The 16,022-nt window shown below is 37.6% G+C and overlaps 1 protein-coding gene across 1 annotated transcript in view; it reads right to left on the bottom strand.

Moving 5' to 3' along the window:
* The window catches only part of col14a1b (collagen, type XIV, alpha 1b), a 73,588-nt gene that overhangs the window by 39,515 nt on the left and 18,051 nt on the right, over positions 1-16,022 (bottom strand). Inside the window, exons 7-23 of the mRNA XM_063000392.1 lie at positions 15,401-15,520; positions 15,124-15,288; positions 14,253-14,414; positions 13,810-13,967; positions 12,698-12,827; positions 11,678-11,823; positions 11,135-11,264; positions 10,095-10,234; positions 8,883-9,009; positions 7,205-7,344; positions 6,380-6,512; positions 5,483-5,536; positions 5,028-5,170; positions 3,915-4,044; positions 3,503-3,625; positions 2,378-2,527; positions 2,064-2,180 (exon numbers count right to left, since the gene is read on the bottom strand). Coding sequence (XP_062856462.1) covers positions 2,064-2,180; positions 2,378-2,527; positions 3,503-3,625; positions 3,915-4,044; positions 5,028-5,170; positions 5,483-5,536; positions 6,380-6,512; positions 7,205-7,344; positions 8,883-9,009; positions 10,095-10,234; positions 11,135-11,264; positions 11,678-11,823; positions 12,698-12,827; positions 13,810-13,967; positions 14,253-14,414; positions 15,124-15,288; positions 15,401-15,520 — 2,268 coding nt within the window. The remainder of the gene's footprint in view (positions 1-2,063; positions 2,181-2,377; positions 2,528-3,502; positions 3,626-3,914; positions 4,045-5,027; positions 5,171-5,482; positions 5,537-6,379; positions 6,513-7,204; positions 7,345-8,882; positions 9,010-10,094; positions 10,235-11,134; positions 11,265-11,677; positions 11,824-12,697; positions 12,828-13,809; positions 13,968-14,252; positions 14,415-15,123; positions 15,289-15,400; positions 15,521-16,022) is intronic.

The following is a 16,022-nucleotide window of genomic DNA, read 5'->3' as shown; positions in this document are numbered from 1 at the left end:
GTTAGGGGCTGCAGAATATTTTTATTAGATATGATAAGACATTTCTAATATGTTTTAAAATGACAGTTGAATAATTGGATATGGTTAGATTGAAAGAATAAAGGGAAGAAGCACAAACAGAATGTAAAATAGTGCTACATAAATAATGTGTAAACAATTAAATACAAAGCTCCAAACACACACACACACACACACACACAGTGAGAAGAGAAGAATTGCAGTTTCACATCAGTATTCAGTGTGCAAACTTAAGTGTAACTTTAATATTCTGTTGAGCCTCTGGCTTTTGTCTCACTTTTGTCTTTTCATCTCATCTTACAAAGACAAAGCATTTTAGATTCTCACCTAGAACATCTATTGTCACTCATTATAGTATTCTAGAAAAATCTTTTCCTGTGACCCAAAGACTTTCTGCTAAATGAGCTTTGGTATTAAGTTATACACATCAGCATAATTAGTAACAGTATTGCATTAATTAGTATTGCATTGTTGCATTAATAGTGCACATTAGTTTGGAAAAGTGCTATTTAAAATGATGCCTAGACATGTTGTAAAAAACACACACACATCTCTTTTGAAAATTAAAAAATCACTAATGCTGATTTTGATTAGATAAGCATTCTGATAACTATTAACAGTTTGTCACTTTACCTGTATTCTTTCATGCATTCTTTTACTACATAGTCACAAGGTGCAAATATAACCTGGACATTTTTTAATGCAATGAAAACAAGAATCTGTGATTTGTAAATTTTCTTAAATATTTAACAGACAACTGAACAACTTATTTATATTTTGTAAATATAAACAAATTTGATGAATTTGATGAACACTTACGTTGGGAGATATGCATGTTTTATTGAAATTATTTGAAAACTGAGGACATTAATTGTTGCAGTTTTGCAAGTAGAATTTGCAAATGCTTGATATGCTTGATATGAGACTTCAGCTGCTCAACAGTCGAGGCTGCACCATACATTTTTAAGACATCTGTCTAAGCATATGTTTCTCTTAAATCTCAATATACACCTCTTTACTGATACAATGGGCACTGATGCACCCATATACCCTGAAAGATGCTAGCTTTTGTACCTTTCACTGATATATTATATATCACCATCTACAATATTATGTATTGTAGATGGTGATAGGCCTAACTTAATTGTAATCTTTTGTTGAGAAATATTTAGTTTTAACTAACAGACAACTTTGGCACAATCAAGTTTGACACTAAGTGGTAAGTCATGGCCCTGATGAGTGATAAATCTTACATGGATTTTTCTGTTATATCCTCATAATACCCTCACTTGCTACTAATTTAGCTGCTTATCATGGAATATTCTAGAAATCTTTTACTCTTTTTTGCCTGTCCCAATGATCAGACTCAAAAATTACAAAAAAAAATATTTACAAAATACAATCAAATTGGTTAAGCCAAGACATAAAACAATATTTCTTTGTAGAAATTCATACCTAAATGAATGTTGAAGAAAATTAACAAATCACAGATTCTTGTTTTTATTTCACAAAATGTCCAAACTTATCCAAAGATGTTTGTACACTAATTCACAAATCCACTAACTGGCATTTTTTCGAAATATGGCGGACCTATTATTTAGCGTGACTCAAACCAATTCTGTATATGGATGGAAGCATTAAGTGCTGTTCTTTAAGATATTGTTACAGGTGCAGTTTTAAAAAGCACATGTCTTACAGGAAGCATGTTCAAACCTCCACCCTTCATCACATAATTTTAGTGTGACAGGGGAATCAGTGGGTGGGCACTAGGAAGAACATAAGCCAGTGTACCTACAAAAAGCCTTTTAACATGATGTTATGGTTTAAATATTCAGGCCAAACCAATTAGAAGCTGAACTATGCGATTCTGGAAACATGGTTGTTGATGTCCAAGTTTAATTTGTGCAAAGTTTTTTGTTTTATTTTTGTAATAGGCCTTGTTACTGAACTACCTTACTTGTTACTGAATCCATCTCTGGTAGCACTGTATGAAATTGATACAAGTTCCAATATGCCTAAGGTGGTGATGTTAGACATGTACTTACTGAGCAGGGACTCAATATTCACTCTGTACTGATTAGCGTGAGGATGAGGCTGCCACTGAGCACACATGCTGTTCATCCTCACCTGGTAGGTGCTCAGATTAGTCACACCTAGGTATACTGAAGAGAGAGACATAGAGAGATAAAGAGCAAGAGGGAAATAAAGATAAATTAAAGGAATAGTCAAATAATTGTGAAAAATACAGTTTATGGTTATTAAAGAAATATTTCAAATTCAAACTGGCAAACATTTATTTATTCATTTTCATGTTTTACTACCGGTTTATCCTGTCAGGGTCGAGGTTAAGGTAACTCACATGTTTTGGCTCTGCCGGTGAGAGCATCACTGGAGCCTGTAGTGTATGTGGCGACGACCTTTACACTGTACTCGGTCCCACTCAACAAGTTCAAGATCAGCATGGTGTTTACATCATCCCCAACGAATGTCTCCAGAGCTCGACCTGGTACTGCACACATAGATCAAACTGAGTCTGGGTAGTTACATTAGACCTTACACAAAAAATGTTAGGACAGCAAGAAAAATGTAAAAGAAAACAGAAAGCGTTTATTTACTGAGAAATTTAACCTGAACATTGAATTTTGCATTGAGATACGTTTTCTTTCAACTGACAATTCTCTCATTAAGTTTGGCACCAAATGGTGAGCCATGTCCCATCTTTGCTTGAAAAGACGGAGCCTTTGGTGGGCCCTGCTTTTATATCCAATAATATTTTAGAATTTAATATTTTAGAAACTTTTCACTCTTATTTTGCACACATTGTCAAATCAGTCTGGCAACTGCAGTCCCTTAATATATAGTCTAAGTGTTGTAACATGTGTCTAATGTAGTCTGGCATTGTCTTGCTGAAACAGACAAGGGCGTCTCTGAAAAAGATGTCTAGATGGTGCTCTTACAGATGTGTAAGCTACCCATGTTATTAGCATCAAGACACCCCTATACCACACAGAACAGCAGCATGATGTTTCCTTCGTCCCAAAGCAAGGTCAATAAAGAGACGGTTTGATGAATTCGGTGAAAAGAAACCCCAGTGGCCGACACTAAGCCCTGACCTTAATTCCAATGAAGACCTTTGGGATGAATTAGAGAGTTGATTTATAGCCAGGCCTTCTCGTCCAACATTAATGCCTGACCTCAGAAATGCTCTTTTCACTGAAAAGTCTCAAATTTCCAACCTTGTGGAGAGCCTTCCTGAGAAAATGGGAGCTGTCAAAGCCTCAAGTTATGTTTTTGCAACTGCAGAGCATAATGTATGTTAAATTCAGTTGTCTGTATACCACTTTGGTTAACACTGAAGAAATGTAATTCAATGTAAAAACTATTGTAAAAGTCAAATGACTCAATATTCTGGCATGGTAAGTACAATATGGCACGTAGCTCTAGCATGAGTTTTGCTAGAAAGCAGGTGAGTAGCTTATTTTACCTGAAGTAGGCTGATAGATGATTCTATAGCCCATGGTGGGAGAGGGAGGCGTGTCCCAGGTGAGGCGGAAGCGATTGTACCACTCCTCTGACACTCTTAGGTTCTTAGGAGCAATGAGAGGCACTGAGGGAACAGAAAAGAAAGACTGACTGAGAAGCACTAAGATTTTTTTCTCTGCAGTCACAGCTTCTTAATGACAGATCATTATCTCCAAAGAGAAAAGAGCCTATAATTATTATTTAAGAACAAACACACTACTGAATAGATCTGAGTACTAACTGTGAGTAATTTGAATCTGTTTGTAATAACCAAAAAAACAAGCTTACTCTGTGCCTAAATGTACCAACCACTACTACTGTCAATGAGCAATACTGTTATGAGACCCTTAAATCCACAGTGATTTAGCACTTACATGTTCGAGCAGAGCGTGTGATGGTTGATCCTTCTCCATTTGAATAAAGGGGCGTCACGCTTACTCTGTATTCTGTATCTGACAACAATGGCTGCACCAAGACAGACCTCTGATTGCCGGGAACCATCATCTACAGCACAGAAAACAGTACACATTCTTAACTACAGCCACATCCTGCAGATTACCTACAGTAAAATAAATATTATGATTTATAGTATAGAATTTGGAAAACTGTTATGCTAGTCCACCACTGCTGGAATATGAGTTTCAGTCTCAGCTGTGTTATCAGCAGGCTGTGCATCTAAACAAACATGATTGGCTATGTCTGAGGAGCAGGGATGGCCAAAGCACTGTGATATATTAGCGTACTTTGTTTCTTGTTGGAACTGGGTCCCACAAAAGCCTGACTAGGATAAAGCGATTGATTGAAGTGAAATTAAATTAAACATAATATTCATACTTTTATATTCAAACATACTGTAATGTTTGGGTGGTTAAAATATTACAGATTTCACATAAATCTGTGACCAGAAGCCAGGATCTAACTAGCCCCACGGTCTGGGTAGGGGGAATGGCATTCATTGTCCCCGATCAATCGTGCAGTCATAACCATTTGAGATCTAATTAGTTTAGATAGGGGGTAGATGGGGTGTCCTCCAATAAGCAAGTTAATTTGCATTATGACACTAAATGTTAGTGTCTGTACAATATTTTTTTCATTAAAGCCAGATAATCAGAAAGCATTAGACCAGTTTCTGTAAAGTTTTAAGAGTAAGCATCAACTCTTCAGACTCAAATACTTTAGATGGGAGGAACTGTCCACTATAATTGTGGTGCTGATCCTCTGCCAGGCAGTTTACTAACAAACAAGTGCTTTAAAATGAGCAATATTTTAAATATTTTACAGTAAAGTATATGGCAAAAAGCTTATACAAAAGCAACTTACAGTCAAGTTGAACAGTTGAGGATTAGGGGTTTTGTTAGGAACCCAACAGCAAGGATTTAAACCCACAACTGTTTGATTTGTACTCCAAAGCCATAACCAATAAGCCACAACTGTCCCAATGTCATACACAGCAGTGTGTGTAAGTGTTAGCTAAAATCTGCACTCACCACCTGTTCAGCTCGATCTCCACGTGTTGTGACATACGTGACTTTGTACTGACGTACATTTGGGTCCATCAGTTCCCATGATGCACCCATGCTGAATGTAGTGAAATCACTCAGGGTCAGACTTCGCACACCTTGGTGAACCACTACACACACACACACACACACATAACAACATTTTATTTTATTCATGTGGAGTCAGCTGGTATATGTAAGCCCTACAACCACAAAGTTGCCACTGCTGAGCCCCTGAGCAAGACCCTTAACCCTCATTTGCTGTAATTGTTTTATATATAATAATTGTGATAAAAGCATCTGCTTCATGCTGCAATTGTAAATGCAAATGAATAAAAACCTGTGACATTTCATTGCATGAATGTATTGATTTAATTTCACTTATGAGGGGCAAGAAATATTAAACAAGGAATATTAAAACTGGTCAAGATGATTACACATACCTGGTTTAGCTGTTGTAGTAGTGGTTGTGGCTGCCACTGTTACTGGTCTAGCAACTAGCAAAAACACAGAAGTAATGTTGTTACTATTTTTAGTAAAATACTAGATATTTTGATACAGCTTGAAAGTTTGATTAAAAAGATTAAAAAGCAATAACACTAAAGTCTCAACATTAACTTGTAACAGCTCTAAATTACAATGTTCACAAAAAAGCGCTTAAAACAAGGAAGATCCCCAAAAGGATAAATAGTATTATACTAACTATAGTACTGATTTTTTATATGATAACATATCCATCATGTCCAGAAAAAAGTCCTTCATCCCACAGGGACATCGGCAACATGCCCACAGCATGTCCACAGAGGAAAGTAGGAAACAATAAGATAAATGAACAGGGTAAACACCGAGTAATCACAATATCAGTTACTTACTCCACCAGTGTGCTCACATCTTCCAAAGAGAGAGATTAAGGAAAAGATTTTAGCTTGGCTTTAAGATGCAGATATGGAGCAGCTAAGACTAAAAGGCAAGTTTGCTAAAAAGACCCAACAAACATTCATAAAAAGATTATCTTATCTGATCTTGATCGGTATTCAGTTAAAAACAGCACATACCCACAGTATTTATTTAGTGCATTTTACATACTGTCCCAGCTTTTTTGGAACTGAAGTTTATACTTTCACACGTAAGAAGATGCATACTAAAGAAAGTACATACTAACGACATTAATAGGGTACCACCTCTAAGCAATGGTACATTTTAGTACTGTTACTCATGAGAGTGCAACAATCCTATTTCTGAGGCACCTGAGCTACCAAAACACAAGAATTCTAATGTGGAGTTTGCAGCAATTCTTTCATTTGTTGATTGTGACATTGTAATAGCTGTTGTTAGTTTACCTGTAGTTTCACGAAGAAACACTGTTTCACTCTCTGCTTTATCTTTGTAGATGGCTGTGAGCGTGACCACATACTCAGTAAGTGACCTTAAACCCGTAATCATGTGTGAAGTCACAGTACCACCAATCATCATCTACAGAGAGAAAGAAAGAAAAAGAATGAGAGAGAGAAAGAGCAGCACTACATAAAGTCTGCAGCCATAGTTGCTTTTTGCAGTGAAGTGTATTATATTATATTATTATTATTATATATTATTATGATATTATTTATTTATTTTTCAGGAGGCTCTTCAGAATATGTGGGTGCCGCACAACAACAGTACTAGGTATCTAAATTAAAATCTTTAATGACTGTGAAAAAAGTAATGCGTAATATGGTTTCTCCACACCTGATTAGTCCAAATGCTTGCATACAAATTTTAGATGCTTTAGATGCATATCTATGTTTTTTTTTGTTTTGTTTTACCAAAGTATTTTTTTCGTGTATTGGAATAGTAATAGAGTATAGGAATAAAGTTATAGAATGCCACATATTTTTGTTAAGCAAATTAAGCTTTTATGATACTGGTGTTGGTCTCTAGTTTTATCACTCACAGGAAAAGTTTGAGAGAGTGACTATTTCACATGGCGCATGGGTAGCGCAGCATTCTACTCGCAGGGCCCTGTGATGGACTAGTGTTCCTGTTAGAGTAGACCCACTGCAACCCTGACCAGCCAGGAAAGAGTGTTTGCATGTGTCTAGTTTATTTTTTTTGATAGCAGGTGCATATTTAAGTGAATATGTACAGTATATCTGTATATGTATGTGTGTGTATGTGTGTCCTACCTCTCTGGGTTCTCCTCCACTGGCTGGTGTCCAGGTGAGCCTATACATTGAAACATCAGGGGCTGCATGCTTCCAGCTCACTCTAAAACCGTTCGTAGACACCTCGCTACTTCTTACGCTCCCCAGAGCGGGAACCAACTCTACACACACAAACACACAACAGTTTCAAAAGCTTATAAACACTTGATCCACCTCCAACTCATTTTTTATAATTACTGTCATTTAATCCTAGGACACATTGCCGCTATTAGATCTGTTAGGATCAATTTAATTTAATTTAATTTCCCAATTTTAACAATGTAAAATGTCAGAATAATACCAGAGACAGTAATTTATTTTAGCTTTTATTTCTTTCATCATGTTCCCAGTGGCTCAAAGGTTTACATACATGTGATTAGCATTTGGCAGGAATTTTGGTCCTTTCCTCCTGACAGAACTGATGTAAGGTTTCTTGTTCACATATGCTTTTTCAGTTCTGCCCATAATTTTCTATAGAATTGAGGTCAGAGATTTGTAGTGCCCACGCCATTACATTTATTTTGTTGTCCTTGAGCTCGAAAATTTGCCACAACTTTAGAAATAAGCTTGAGGTCATTGTCCATTTGGAAGACTCATTGCATCCATGCTTTAACTTCCTGGCTTATATCTTGAGATGTTGCTTCAATATTGCCACATATTTTTTCTTCCTCATAATGAAATGCAATTTTTGTAGTTTACCAGTCAGTCCTGTAGCAAAGCACCCCCACAACACAATGATGCCACCTATGTGCTTCAGAGTAAGGATGCTCTTTTTTGACTTTCTTACATAATCATATGTAATGTCTATTATGGCAATTATTATGTGGCCAGTTACATTGCCACATGCAAATTGTAATCTGGCTTTTCATGGCAGTTTTGGAATAGTGGCTTCTTCAGGTCATGCTTATATAGAACACATTTTACTGCTGCTATAAATACCTGTTTCCTCCAGTATCTTTACAAGGTCATTTGTTGTTCTTAGATTGATTTGTATTTTCCTCACCAAAATCCACAGGAAAAAGAGAATGTCTCCTTTCCAAACAGTATGGAGGTTGCTTAGTTCCATGGTGTTGAAACTTGTATATTATTGTTTGAACAAATGAATATGGTACCTCCATGCCTTTGGAAATTGTACCAGACTTCAGACTGTCTTGGCTGATTAATTTTGATTGTGCTATGACAATAAAAAAAAGGCTGCCACAGGTACGCCTCCAAATAATTCTAATGATTAGTCTTTCAGAAGTTTCTATCAAGAGTTTCTAAAGCCATATTGTTTTCTAAAATGTCATTATATATTTAAAGGCACAGTCAATTTATGTGCATGCTATGTGTATGTAAACTTTTGACATACTGGAATTTTGTTATAGAGAATTATAAGTAAAATAAATTGTTTGAGAACATTTGTTGGAAAAATTATTGTGTCATTTACAATGTATATACCCTTGCTAAAACTACAGTTTGTTGACATGGAATCTATGGAGCAAATAAATATGAGTTTTAACCACTTTAGTCTAAGTGTATGTAAACTTATGACTTCAACTGTATGTACATTTATACTGTATATGTGTACGTAAGTGTGTGTAAACTTATGGCTTTGTGTGTGTGTTTGTGTGTGTGTGTGTGTGTGTGTGTGTGTGTGAGTGAGTGCAATCATTCTTACTAGTTTTAAAGCTCTCTGTAACAGAATCAGATTGTCCCTCATCATAGACAGCATAGATGGCCACTGTGTACTCTGTTGCAGATGTGAGATCGCTTATCAACTTTTTGGTAACGCGGCCCACTTCAATCTAGAGAGAGATCACAATTAATCAGAGGTGGTTAGATCAGTACTGTTAGAAAATACTGAAAAAAGTACTGTTAGTTTTAAAATTACTTGAATCTAATCTAAAGAACCTGAAAAGATACAATATATTAATGTAACTAGAAAAATGTTTAGTAAGCCTACTCAAGGCCTCACCTCAGTGCTTTGCAGAGTCCACTTTGACTGCAATGACCAAACCGTGCCATTGTTTGCTCTGAAGTGACGCAGTGCCACTGACTTTGTTGCTGTGCCAATTAGACAAAATGTTTATATGACTGTAACAGGCCCACCTGCCATGAAGATTGGGGCGTGGCTCAGTTGCAAAATCATGTCCTTCTGCCTTTCCAGAAGAACTGAAGCCACAGATGTCTGGCATCAGTTTATCTTGACAGTAACCTGTGCCTTGTTGAGTGTTAACTCCAGGTGAACGTGTTTCTATATATCAAGGTTTCCCCTTTACAGACTTGCAAGCTCCTTTGTCTGGCAGTCTGCTCTTTCTCTGAAACCATGATACCATGCTTGGTCCAGTCCAGTTTTTGTCATGGGAACCTGGCTGAGAACCAGCGCTTTGGGGCCTCACAGTGGTACCTCCTTGGGAGAGCAACCTGGTTTATTTTTCTGAAAAGATAACGTTAGGTCCCAAACTTTGACTAACAGCCTAGTCAATATGAGGTGCAATTGTCAATGCACTCTCAGTGCCAGTCCCAAGCTCAGATTCACCATAAATACTGTGCTAGACTAGGGATGAGCAGAGTAATCAGCTGGGCGAAAGAGAGGCACCAAAAAAAACATCTGAATGTACAGTGATCCATATTAAAACAATTTAAAAAAGCAGTAATGTGTAAATAGTGCTGGATATATTTTTTTAAGAGATATCTGGCTTGTTTCTTGTATTTGGCCAAACAGACAATGAATAAATAAAATAAATAAATAAAAGAAAAATTATGTATCTAAAGACCTAGTAAAGTAATGGCAAAAAGGTAGCAAATACTATTTCTAGTATGATGTGCACTTCCCTAATAAATAACTATTGATTTGGTATAATTAGCATATAATTCGCCTCATTCTTACATCATTGGTCCGATCCCCATTCGTCTTCACATACACGATACGGTAGCCCTTTACTTTGCCAGACGCTGCATCCCAGCTAAGCTGAGCAGAACTGTGGGACACATCAGTGATGCGCAGGTTACGTGCTGGAGTGAGGGGCACTGTCAAGAGAAAAAAAGAGTAAAGAAAAAAAAACATATTAGGCGAGACCACCTGCCTAATATACTGTGAAAACAGTTCTGACCCACTGGAACATGGACTCCACGAGACATCTGATGGAGTCCTGTGGTATGTGGTACCAGGACATTATCAGCATGTCTTTCAGCTACTGTATGTTGCAAGATGGATCGTCCTATAGTGCATCCTGGTGGCACCTTTTCCATGAGCAGACGATGCACACATTTAACAATTGTTGGCCGGCTGTTCTCTTTAAACTGCACCTAACATGCCTTTTCTGTGCCTTGTTACTCGTTTTAGCTAAGAGTGGCCCTTTATAAGTGGATAAAGTGCATATATAGTGAGTCAGCTCATTGCTGGGTCCTAATATTTCTTGTGTGTTTTTCCGTGTGATTGTTTGTTTGGTTCTATTTCAGGCAGAAGGTTGAAGAGCAAATTGTATGACGTCCCTTTTCCCGACCTGTTTTGAAGGTTCCGTATCTTTCCGCTTTTTCCCAGAGCTGGGTTGTTGCAGATGGACAGAGCAGCCAGTCCTATTGTAATAACCTATTGTAGTTCTCAGTTCTGCACTTTCTTTTTATCTTTTTAAGTTTGCAGCACTTTTGGGCCTCACAATGGAACCACCCTGGGAAAGCGAATTGCCCCATATGCAGTTTTGACATCTTTTTTCTGCAGCATATTTCTCATATGGGGTACACTGTGCTGTACCAACTAACAGGATGACAAACACTTCTCAGTTCTTTGCTACATTCATCCCTTTTCTTCCGTTTGTTAGTTTGTTAGTGGTAGAACAGTATTGTTCCATCAAAATCAGTTTCACTATTCAAATTATTCAATCATTTATAAGAAAGCAGTATAACATAGTCATGCTAACACACACTTACGAGTTGTGTCCTGACCAGTCCTGGGGTCACTGGCTTCATCTCCATACATGGCGTAGACAGTGACTGTATACTCAGTGGCAGGATTCAGACTCTCCAGCTCGAGCTCAGTTACACTGTCTGCTACTTTAACCTATACACACACATTCATTTAAATTAGCAACATATTGGTAAATAATCTCTTTATTTTTCTGCACTTATTTAATAAGAAATACATTCCCATATTTAAATATTTAAATGCAACATGCTGGCCCTCAGGAGGTTACAGTATCATATCATAGTCGTATTTGTATCAGGGCAAGTACCGACTCAAAAAGCCAGATTTTAAATAGTTTCCAATTAGGCTCTTAGGGCAGCTACTGTATATCTCCAATAAAACAAAGCTTTAGTGTGAGAAGCAGATCTCAGTGGTAGCTTCGTGGCTAAGATACTAAAAGCCCCACCACTGTTTGGTCCCTGAGCCCTTAACCTTCAATGGTATTTGGCCTCGACTGCAAGTCCTTTTGGAAAAAAGCTTCTGCTAAATACAGATAACAAAAATCTCACCTCTTTCTCATCCGTTGCATCTCCCTCAGACAGCGGGGCATACAGTATCATGTACGCAGAAGCCCCTTCTGCTGCTCTCCATTGCACACGCATGCTGCTGTGCGTGATGTCATACAGCTCCAAGTTAGTTACCATGGGCAAAGCCACTAAGAAACCACACACAGTGCATTTACAAAGTATTAAGACCACTTGACCTTTTGTACACTTTATGCTGTGGATCTGAATCTGAATGGATATAATTACCATTTTACCTACCAATCCACACTTATTAACCAATAATGACAAAATGAAAACATGTTTATGAGTTTTTTAACATTTATTAAAAAGGAAATAGTGTAATCTCTTATTTACAAAAGTATTCAGATCTTTTAAAGTGTAGGCAGGAGCATCATGTTTGCTTTCATTATTTTTGAGATATATCTAACACACTTAAAACACAACTTGAGTCCATGTCTTGCAATCTGAATTGATTGGACATTGATCGGGTTTATAAGAAAAACAGTTTACACTGCATTGTTAGGACATAAAAAGGCCAAGCTTACAGCACTGTGTGAATTTCTGTACTTAATCTATGGCAAAGCATAGTGTATCTAAGGCTTTAAGTGTTCCAGGTTCACACTGGCAAAAAAATTGAAATGGAAGAAGGTTGGCTCAACCTGAAACCTCCTGAAAAAGGACCTTGGTCAAGAAGCTAAGACCTTTAAAAAAAATTTAAAAAGTGACCACTAGGTGCTAGAGATTGGAAGATCTGTTGGATGGACAACCATCTTTGTGGCACTCCATAAATCAGAACTTAATGGCAGAGCGCAGTATGTAAACCGTTGTTAGGGAAAAGGCTTCTGACAACCTGCATGTCATCTGCAAAATAGCATGTAAAGATTGTCTGGTCTAACAGGATAAAAACTGAATCGGCAGGACAGCAATCTGGCTAGCCAGGCAGCTTATTAGCCCAGACTGTAAGGTGCTTGTTGTTGATGCTATATATAAAAAAATATAATAATATTTCATTAAAATACTCACATGTGGTTTCACTGCCTCTCAGAGCTTCACTAGCTGAGTTACTGTAGACAGCGAACACAGCGATCTCATACTCAGTCACAGAGTTTAGATGCTGAAGCACCACAGAGGTCTGATCACCATTGACCACCACCTGTAAAAGACAGTAGAACACTTAAGTTTCAGAAATGCATGCTTGTAATTGTAGCCAGTACAACCCCTGTGCTGGATGTATAATATAATAATATAATATAACAATATAATAAGTTGTTATAAAAGCGAACTTGGACTAGAACACAAAATTAAAGCTTTTATTGTGAAGGAACTGCAAGAGTTTTTTTCTTTAATCTCACTGCCTTTTCAGGGCTACTGGAGTGGACGGTCTTGATTAAAACAAGCTGTCTTTCGCTGAATAACAAACACAATGAGCAGCCAGTTTATTAAGGTACTAAAAGTTTAAACTACTTGTAATAATTAAAAGGAGTCTGTGTGGTGCGAATTAAACACATATGTTTTTGCTGGATGTAAAAGTTTACTTTAAACTTACAGGTTATCCACACACTGAAAATCCACTTAAAACAATATTTAAAACATGTTAATGGGGCTACTTTGACTGCACATATCAGACGGAGCCAATTCTAATCAACTTTAGATCCCATCAAACTATTGTTCATAGGTACTAAATAAATGGAACAGTTGTCTTGTTGCCAAAGTTGGAAAAAAAGCTCAAAATGTCACCTTATACAGCACAAAAACTGCTACAGATGGTCAGGTATAACCCAAGAACCTTAAAAAAACAGGTCAGCCATGAATTAAAGCTGCTGAAGCACAGGTGTTATCATTCAGGACCAACCAAGCACAGTCAATGCCTCTTCTTTAAAGGCCTCTTCTCTAAAAGCTGAACTAAAGTTTGCTTTCCATTCCTTGGATATAAAAGCCCTCTGGAGGAGCCAAAGGTAAAGCCAAGGTATCAGACGGTGTTACTGAGTCCGGTTTTTGACACCATTAAAATGCACTTTAAAAGTGGCAGAAAGAGGTCTGGTAAACCATTATTCATATTTGTTGGTTAATACTTGAGTCAAGTATTTTGTCTTAAAGTACCAGGTGTCCACATGTATATCTATTTACACACACACCTCCTCAGGTTTGCCTCCCCTGGAAGCATAGTAAACGGCTCTGTATTTCTCCACTGTTCCAGGAGCATGAGTCCAGGAGACCCGGAAACTTCTGGCTGTGATATCTGAGGTCACAAGATCACGTGGTGCTTCAGGAGCTAAAGAAGGCCCAGATTCACCTTTATTTATACAGACAGAGAAACACAAACACACACACACACAAACACATACATGTTATTTGTAATAATAGACTGGCACAGTAGGTACAACAAAAAATGACTTGAAAATTTAAACTTAAAAATTGCGTGCAGTACTGGCTGTTCCAAAGCCAAAAGTCCACAGATATAAGAGAATAATTTGCTCTTTTGTAAGTAGTCTGGATAACAGTGTCTGCTAAATGTCTAAAATGTAAATGTATAATTGGTCGTTAGAAGTTCTGTTTATTATTGATTTATTTTGCTGACCTTTAATCTCCTTTTCGAGCTGCTCCACACGTCCACACACAATCCTGGTCAAACCCTCCACTATTGAGCTCATTACACTGAAGTCAGCCACATTATACACGTGGGTCTCCACTGGGGAAGATGCGATTGTCCTAAGCTCATTTTCATCTGCGTTCTTTACACCTACACACAGACACACACATACACAACCTAGAGTTAAATGTGTTCAAGTAGAAAAAATAATATAAACAGTCATGCAGTTCTTATCATTCATTGTCCACCTCACTAAACAAAATTCATTCCCTCATTATCTGTTTTACAACCACTTTATCCTCTATCAGACCCTCCACTTGTGTGGGTCTGATTTACTGAACAAAAGGTAAGAAACACCCCAGACAGGTTGCCAGTCCATCACAGGGCACACACAAACTCATACTTATGGCAATTCCAGCAACTTCAACTGGTCTGACTGAATGTCTTTGGACAGAGCTACAGAGCTAGCTACCCACTGCGCCAAGGTGCCACCCAAAACTCAATTTCAAACACATTAAGACAGTGTGTAAAATGTAAAAAAAAAAGAAAATACACTCTTTTAGAGGTTTTTAATGAAAACAGAACAAGTAAGAGATATTTAGTGTTGGATTGTTGGATTCCTCATTAAATAAAACCACAAAGTTTTTAGTGACTAAAAGCACTAAAAACTTCAGACACCAAACACATATTAACTAGTAGCTGAAAAATCATCAATGAAAAGTTGCATCATTTTTGTGATCATCTCAACTGTTTGGTAGAGGCTCATTAAAATCTATGTATATACTGTGAGCACTAGTAAAAAAATATTAATTGTTTTACTCCTTTATGTGTGCTTTTAAGTGGTGCTAATCAATCATACCAATAGCAAATAGTTCTATTCCTGCCTCCTTCAAGCTCTGTGAGGGGCCAATAACATCATCCTGAGATTTCCCATCTGTGATCAGGATTCCTATTTTTGGAACACCAGTTCTGGATCCAGACTCAGGCTTAAAGCTATTCTCCAGAATGTACATCAAAGCAAGACCTGTACACACACACACACACACACACACACACACACACACACAATAAGTGAGAAAAAAGTATGAATGCACTAAAATAGTGGTAAAAATGTGAATGTATTTAGATATTTATACCTGTTAGTGTGTTTCCGCCTTTATATGGCAAATTCTTCACAGCTGTGATTACATCTTCTTTAGTGGAGTGTGCGTTTAGGTGCCACTCAATTCTGGGATCTCCACTGTACTGGGCCAATCCTGCATACACACACAAACACATACACACACATACAGAGACAGAGAAGATCTGTAAGATCTGTTGTCTGTAACTGGTATACACCATATGAAGTATTTAAAATTGATTGACCACATGGCCAAAGGTTTGTAGACAGCAAACATCTATAAAAATATCTTGTACACATGGGCAAAAATGTAGAGTCAGACCCCGTAAGCAGCTGTAAAAGCGTATGGGTTTGTAAACAGGGATGCCCCAAGAACATAAGTCAGGCAGGAATGATAAGTCTAAGAGCTGCATCTCAGAACTGTACAGTGCAGTTATTCTGCACCAAAACCGGCAGACCAGTTCAAAACAGAACTCACTTTGTGCCTGTGGCATTATTTTTATCAACTGCTTCATTCAGGGTCATTTCGGGTCCAGTTCCACCTTGAAACACTGGGCACAAGGCAGGACCCTGGATACCCTGGATAGGGCACCAATCCAATACAGGGCTCCAGCCATCCTCCCTTCCTCATACATAGC

Source organism: Trichomycterus rosablanca, chromosome 1 (genome assembly GCF_030014385.1).
Source record: "Trichomycterus rosablanca isolate fTriRos1 chromosome 1, fTriRos1.hap1, whole genome shotgun sequence".
NCBI classification, from domain to species: domain Eukaryota; kingdom Metazoa; phylum Chordata; class Actinopteri; order Siluriformes; family Trichomycteridae; genus Trichomycterus; species Trichomycterus rosablanca.
Note: the sequence above shows the minus strand (reverse complement) of the source record. Positions and strands in the feature narration are given on the sequence as shown.